Raw genomic sequence first — 6,983 nt, forward strand, 5'->3', positions numbered from 1 at the left:
GTATCTATATAAAATACAAAGCGTATATTAACAAACAAAAAAAAACCTAATAAACCGCGATCAAATCCGAAAAAGCCGTTTCATTATAATGAGCGAAATTCGCGTAAACATTAAGAAAACAAAGCGTTTATCTTTGACAGTAAAACGGAAGACGATCTACAGAGTAATACATACTTGATAGACATTTCTTTCTCATCGAGTCCGATCCTCGTCCGATGTCAATTTGCTCGCTAATAGAATCGTTTTGTCTTACGAGAATCAATTAAAAGATCTCGAGATGAAGGAATTCAATTATGTCGATTCTAGATTAAGATAAGGGTCTCATTGGTTCGTGAAATACGCGAGAGTTTAATGTTTTCTCAGTAGGTTAATTAGTTTTAATATGTGTGGTACGAACGCTATCTCCCGAGATTGGCAGCTGTGACGCCGAAAGATTGTAATTTCACACTCGTAAAATTAAACATGTCATGGAGTAACTTTTACTAAAAATGTACGAAAATATGTCTGAATCTGTTCTACTGATTATTGATATTTAATAATTCAATAAAATACACTCAAATTCAATGTTTCACGAACCATGTATATATATAAACATACTTTATAATTGTATTTTATATAGACAACATTTACCTCGAATTGTTTTTAATTAAATATTTTGCAATAAATTCTATATATTAAACACAAGTTTGTTGAATATACAAATAATTAGTTACAGTATGAAATAAAGTTAAAAAAAATGTGTTTGCTAGCAAACGAAAAAAACCGACTTCAATTACATCGACAAGTAATACGTCAGTAGACCAAAAAAAAAAAATTAACAAAAGCACAAGTCAACACCACAGTTTTCGATTGTTCCCCTCGATTTCTCTAGGATTCCATCATCAGATCCTGGTTTCCTTATCATGGCACCCTTGGCATATCTCTTTTCTAACAGAAAAAGAATCATCAAAATCGGTTCATAAAAGGCAAAGTTATCCACGAACACACACAAAAAATATATATATACATACTAGTTGACCCCGCAAACGTTGTTTTGCCATATATGTTAGTAACTTCCTCAATCCCCCCCCCCCCCGTTATAACTTAAGGGGATGAACAATAGATGTTGTTCGATTCTCAGACCTACCCAATATGCATACAAACACCGCGACACGAGATTTTTATATATTAGATATACTCGTATATGGTCGAATTGAGTAACCTCCTCCTTTTTTGAAGTCGTTTAAAAACACGTATATCGAGCTCATCTAATCTCGGGTGATTTCGCAAAGAATTGTACGAGATGTAATGCTGATATGTATGATATCTCGCAAGTTTGAGTTTTCACTACTCTTCTTTAATACAATACAATGGACAAGTTACTTCCGGTCATAATCAGTATATGTTATAATATCTATCATTAGTTTGCAAGTAACGAGTATTTAATGTTAAAGTAATATTCTGAACAATTATCAAAAAGCAATTAATTTATTTATTTTCCAGTCGATTGTGATATTAATCGGAATTTAATAGTTTTCACTTAACAGATCAATATATAAGCGTGTATCAGAAAAATGAAGTAACAGTTGCCTTCTGTCGTCGATCAATATGAAGTTCCTTGTAAGTATTTTGTATATATTTAAGCATGCTCAAGACATTTATATTTGCAAACACGTTCAAGATTGCTTTATTATTTTGAAGTTATAACGATACAGGATATGACTAGCCCATTGTCGCAGTTTGCAGTGACCTTGGTTTCTGTTCAAGGATTGTGCATTCCGTGCCCTCCCTGTTTCTGGATGTATATATTTAATTATATGTGTATTCACACGTTCATTTATTGAAAAAAAATACATCTATATCAGTCGTCTTGTTACCTAATACACAGACATTATGTGGTCTATAGAAAACAGACTACATTACATTGTATGTGTACAATATTTATTTGATTAAAAAGTATAATTTAAATAAAAACTGATAACATATAATTTATAATATTTCAGGCAGTGAGCGTCCTGGCATATGCCCTGGTGGCACAAGCAGACGTACTACCCATAATTCCTCAGGTTGGCAAAGTTGGTCACGCGGTAGCCGCTGGAGTAGCCACCAGTGTGGGACTTGGTGCCGCTGCTACTGTCCATGCGGCAGTTCATGGCGCTAAAAAGGTTGGCGAAGCAGTCGTCGGTACTGGCTTGGGAGCCTTGGAGTTGGGCAGTGGTGTTGCTTCCGGATTAAAGAATGGCATCTCTAATGGCATTCACGGATCGAGCTTGGGATTTGATGAACGTAGTGGCCGGCCGGGAGTTATTGACCGCCTAGAAAAACCATGGAAGGAAGGTCCCGTCGATAATACAAACGAAAGCATGAAAACGGAATATGGAGGTGTCATTGTTGTGAGCATAACAATCTATTTTCACATTTATTTATGGACACAAATAATATTCTTAGGGTTTTTTAAATATTTTTATCATCATATGCTGAGAAAATTGCCTCTTAAATGACTAAAACTACAAGCCGTATGTTATGCATCAAGTAGAACAAGAACATCGTGTCTGGGATCCAGAAACACAGCAAAAAAGCATAAACGCCCCGACCACGACAAAAATCTGAATGTTCTGTCCAACCATTTGCGATTTGCACGGATCGAATCCACAAAAACAATCCCAATATTGAAAATTCTTTTTGCATTAGAAAGCCTATTCAATGACTAATGTTATGGGTTATAAAATATCACACTACGATTCATAAAACTGTAACTCTAAGAAAACGTCAACTCAGAGAACACATATCAAACAAAAAAAAAAAACTTTTTCAATTTACAAAATAGACGAAAACCTTCATTCGCCTCTTTAATTCACAATAGAAAAACTTTTTAATGGAAATAAAGGCTTTATTTTCATTATTTCAGAACTAAATTGTAAACTTTTGTGTGTGTTGAGCGTTTTCATACATTCCTCGTACATCGCTTTGCCAATAATGAAATTTTAATATGAGTTAAAAATTTAATAACGTTCCATCAAAATTAACTTTTTCCCATTTTCTTTTTATTGTTTATATGAACTTATGTTAAAATTACATTTTGATAGCGTCGCCAGTGGGTTGGTTTCATATTTTTAAGCTTACGCTTTTATTTTGACTAGTGGGCGCCCAGAGGTCGAAATTCGACCATAATTAAAAATTTAAATTAAAGAAAGCAAAAAAAGTAGTAAAAATAAAGAACCTTTTTTAAAATTTTTCAATTTGACTACAGGCTTTGACAATCCACAAAAGAGTAATACGATATGATTATAGTTGTGGTTCTCTATGGTCGCAGGTTTGACTTCCGTTCGAGATGAATATTTGTACAAATAGGTTACATATAGATACACAACATTTGTTTAAAGGTCTAAATATTTTGTCCAGATATACATGTATTGTTAATCAATTTTAATTAAATTAAGACTAAAATTAGTTATCTAAGCTACTGCTTATGACATCATCTATCTGTCAGTAAGTATATAAACAAATTAATATAAATATTATTTTTCAGGACAAACTACACAACGACTTCCACAAGCACGATAAACGCGATGACGGCTTCGAATACGGCAGCCACGAACATAATGCGCTGAAAAGACATGTACATGGCATACACCACGACTGGCGTAGGCACGTACTCGTAAAACGTGACAGTCGTAAGCGCAGCCAACAAAAATGAAAGTCAGAAACGCGTAGCGGTATAGCAATCATGCGAGAAAAAAAACCGCACAGAGAATGAATCAAAAAAATATAAACCCCTAATAAATGCATTATAAAAAAATTTGATACGTTTTTATGTAACTACCTTATAACCACAGCTTTACCTGCTCTCATTTTCTTGCAAACGAAAAAACCGACTACAATTACATTGACAAGTAATACAACGTAGGTAATCGATAAAATGGCCAATGAAATACACATTATTAGGGATTACTCAAAAAGTACTCGTCAGACCTCGTTGGTATTGACTAGCCCGTTGGCGCAGTTTCTAGTGGCCATGCTTTCTGTTCTGCGGGTTGCGGGTTCGATTCCTGCCTGAGTCTGGGTGTAATATAATATTTGTATTTATATATTTATTATTTCTATGTATGTTTATTAAAAAAAAATAGGTTTTACCGGTGGGTTTTTCCTGTAACACAAGCATTATTTTTTTGACTAGCCCGTTGGCGCAGTTTGTAGTGACCCTGCTTTCTGCTCCGAGGGTTGTGGGTTCGATTCCCACCCCGAGTCTGGTTGTAATATAAATATTTATTTATATATTTATATATGTATTATTTATAAGTATGTTTATCGAAAAAAAAAAATGTAGCTATTTACCAGTCGGCTGTTACCTATAACACAAGCATTAAGTTGCTTACTTTAGGAACAGACGACCGTGTGTTATTGTGTAAATATTTATTATTATTATTATTTATTATGTTGCTTATCATAGGAACAGATGTGTGTGTGTATATTATATATTTATTTATTTATTAAAAAATATATATTTAAATGGAACCACTGACATGCACTAAATCTCAACTAAATAAAGCATTATCAAAATCAGTCCAGCCAGTAAAAAGTTATAAGGTAACACAGAAAAAAATTCAATCGAATTAAGAAACTTCTAATTTTTTGAAGATGAAATTGTCTCTAATACAAAGACAATAAAGAAAGAAATTGTTATATTATTTATATTTCGAGACGTGACAGATATTTGTATTAAGACCCGTTTTGAAAACAATGGGTTGTTTGGTGTTCGGTCTACAAATAAAATGTAGCGGGTAACGCCATTTTGAGGAATGACATCACCAAGCCAAAAGCTTTGACTAAATGGTCGAGCACCACACAAATGTACCACAAATTATATTATTATATGAATCAAATTTACGTAACCAAGATGCATAAGGTTTTGGAAGAGACGCCAAGTTACGTGGAAAAAATATTTTGTTAAGGACGAAAAATATTATTAAAAGATATTTTTATTGTTTTCAAGAGTAGTTGGCGACTTTTTTTTATCTATATTTCATCCTAATAACACAAAATACATAATTATAATAAAAATGTACCGGATCGCTGTCTGTACATGGAAGATATATAAAAAATATTATTGAGACTTTATCAACGCAAATAGCGCCCAAAATAATAATTGTTAGAATTTTTGTCTGTTTCTCTTTTTGTTTGTACGATTGTGCACAATAATTTCTTATGCGATTTAGATGTGGTTTTTACTAATATATTTTAGTAAGCTTCACTTAACATTTAGTGTTTGTTTCGTGTCAATTGGTTCATAAATAAAAAAGTTATGCCAGTTTTAAGAATCACGTTGAACATATAAATACCCCTAACGACGGTGCCTATAATCTAAAATAAACCAAAAGATATATCTAAAAAATGCTGTCCAAAGTCACTATTCCACGCGGACGAAGTCGTGGGCACAGCTAGTTGTACAAAAAAAAGGCTTTTCAAAAGAGCTTCAGAAACGTACATGAAATTAAATAATTTTTAATTGAGTGAACACTTCACACTTGTATCCAGCCTTACATCTTTAGTTTTTATTTTATTTATTTTTTTTTATCTTATACATACACACACGGTCGTCTGTTCCTATGGTAAGCAAGTTAATGCTTTTGTTACAGGTGACAGCCGACTGTTATAACTATAGTATATATATTTTTTATAAATATACATGGAAATAATACACATATAAATATAAAAATACAAATATTACACCCAGACTCAGGCGGGAATCGAACCCGTAACCCGCGGCACAGAAAGCAGGGCCACTACAAACTGCGCCAACGGGCTAGTCAAAGTCAAGTTGATAGACCCTAGTAATTTTTTTTTGATGTTATAATTTTTACATCCCTTTTTCAACGCTCTTTTTTTTACACATTTATTATATCAATTTATTCCATTTTGTTTTAATACAATTTCAAATTTTAAAATGTTGATATATAACCTATATCTTAGATATATAGAATATCAATAAGGCGTAAATAATTGTTTAACAGTCTGCGAACGCACTGTCTTAGCTTAATCACAATAAAACTGATACCCGGGGATCCGAAAAGTGATTTAGCAATTGGTAATTCGATTATAAAATGAAGGATGGTTCGTGAAAATGAGATGGAAGGGCTCAGCAGATAATTAATTGAAACTAAGACAACCCTTGGGTCCTACAGTTGGAAATCCTTTCCTCTTCATAAGCAGAACTGCAGACTTTTTTATACGACTAAGGTGAAAAACAAGTGTACGGCTCACGTGATGGTAAGCGGTTACCGTAGCCTGTCGCATCTCATCGCTACAGCCTATCGCAGTCCACTATTGGACAATAGGCCTCCAAAAGTTCGAGCCAAAAATGGCGTGAACTCATCATGGCGTGAAAGCCAGCCCTGCGGTCACCAACCCGCCTGCCCAGCGTGGTGACTATGGGCAAAACACATGAGTTCACCGTAGCCTGTAAACGCCTGCAAGACTAGAATCATCGCAAGTGACGCAAGTGACAATGAAGCCAACCCTACACCCGACCCTACCCAGAAGCTCTGGCAACCTAACTCACCACAAGAACACATTGCTACTTGAGACAGGTATTATGTATATTTCCCGATGTGCCCTACTTCTTGACACTTATTCGTTTTGCAGATATTACGTATTTCTATACGTATTGCTGTGTGGCTAGTGGATTAAAGAATATAGCCACCCCCTTTCTTCCCGTGGGTGTTGTATGAGGCGACTAAGGGATAACATAGTTCTACTACCATTTTGGAACTTGTAAAGCCGACCGATGGCGGGATAAGCATCCAACTGCTGGCTTTGAAATACACAGGCCGAAGACGGGTAGCTGCGTCTTCGGTGCGACAAAATCAGCCCTGCGGTCACCAACCAGCCTGCCCAGCGTAGTGACTATGGGCAACACACATGAGTTCACGCCATTTTTGGTGTGAAATTGTGGAGGCCTATGTCCAGCAGTGGACTGCAATAGGTTGAAATGGTGGTGATGATGA

At 34.8% G+C, this 6,983-nt stretch overlaps 1 protein-coding gene across 1 annotated transcript; it reads left to right on the plus strand.

Annotated features, from left to right (window-relative positions):
- The first annotated feature begins 1,567 nt into the window (after positions 1–1,567).
- Positions 1,568–3,778, plus strand: LOC123666611. Its single transcript, XM_045600709.1, has 3 exons — positions 1,568–1,599; positions 1,983–2,372; positions 3,509–3,778. The coding sequence occupies exons 1-3, from the start codon at positions 1,588–1,590 to the stop codon at positions 3,674–3,676; spliced, it is 570 nt and encodes a 189-aa protein (XP_045456665.1). The 5' UTR covers positions 1,568–1,587; the 3' UTR covers positions 3,677–3,778.
- Positions 3,779–6,983: the final 3,205 nt, after the last annotated feature.

This window comes from Melitaea cinxia, chromosome 26, assembly GCF_905220565.1.
Source record: "Melitaea cinxia chromosome 26, ilMelCinx1.1, whole genome shotgun sequence".
Classification (NCBI taxonomy): Eukaryota; Metazoa; Arthropoda; class Insecta; order Lepidoptera; family Nymphalidae; genus Melitaea; species Melitaea cinxia.

Excerpts from the sequence above, each read along its gene's own strand:
- LOC123666611 (XM_045600709.1), top strand. Across the intron at positions 2,373-3,508 it reads AATATGGAGGTGTCATTGTT|GACAAACTACACAACGACTT; the intron begins GTGAGCATAACA and ends ATTATTTTTCAG.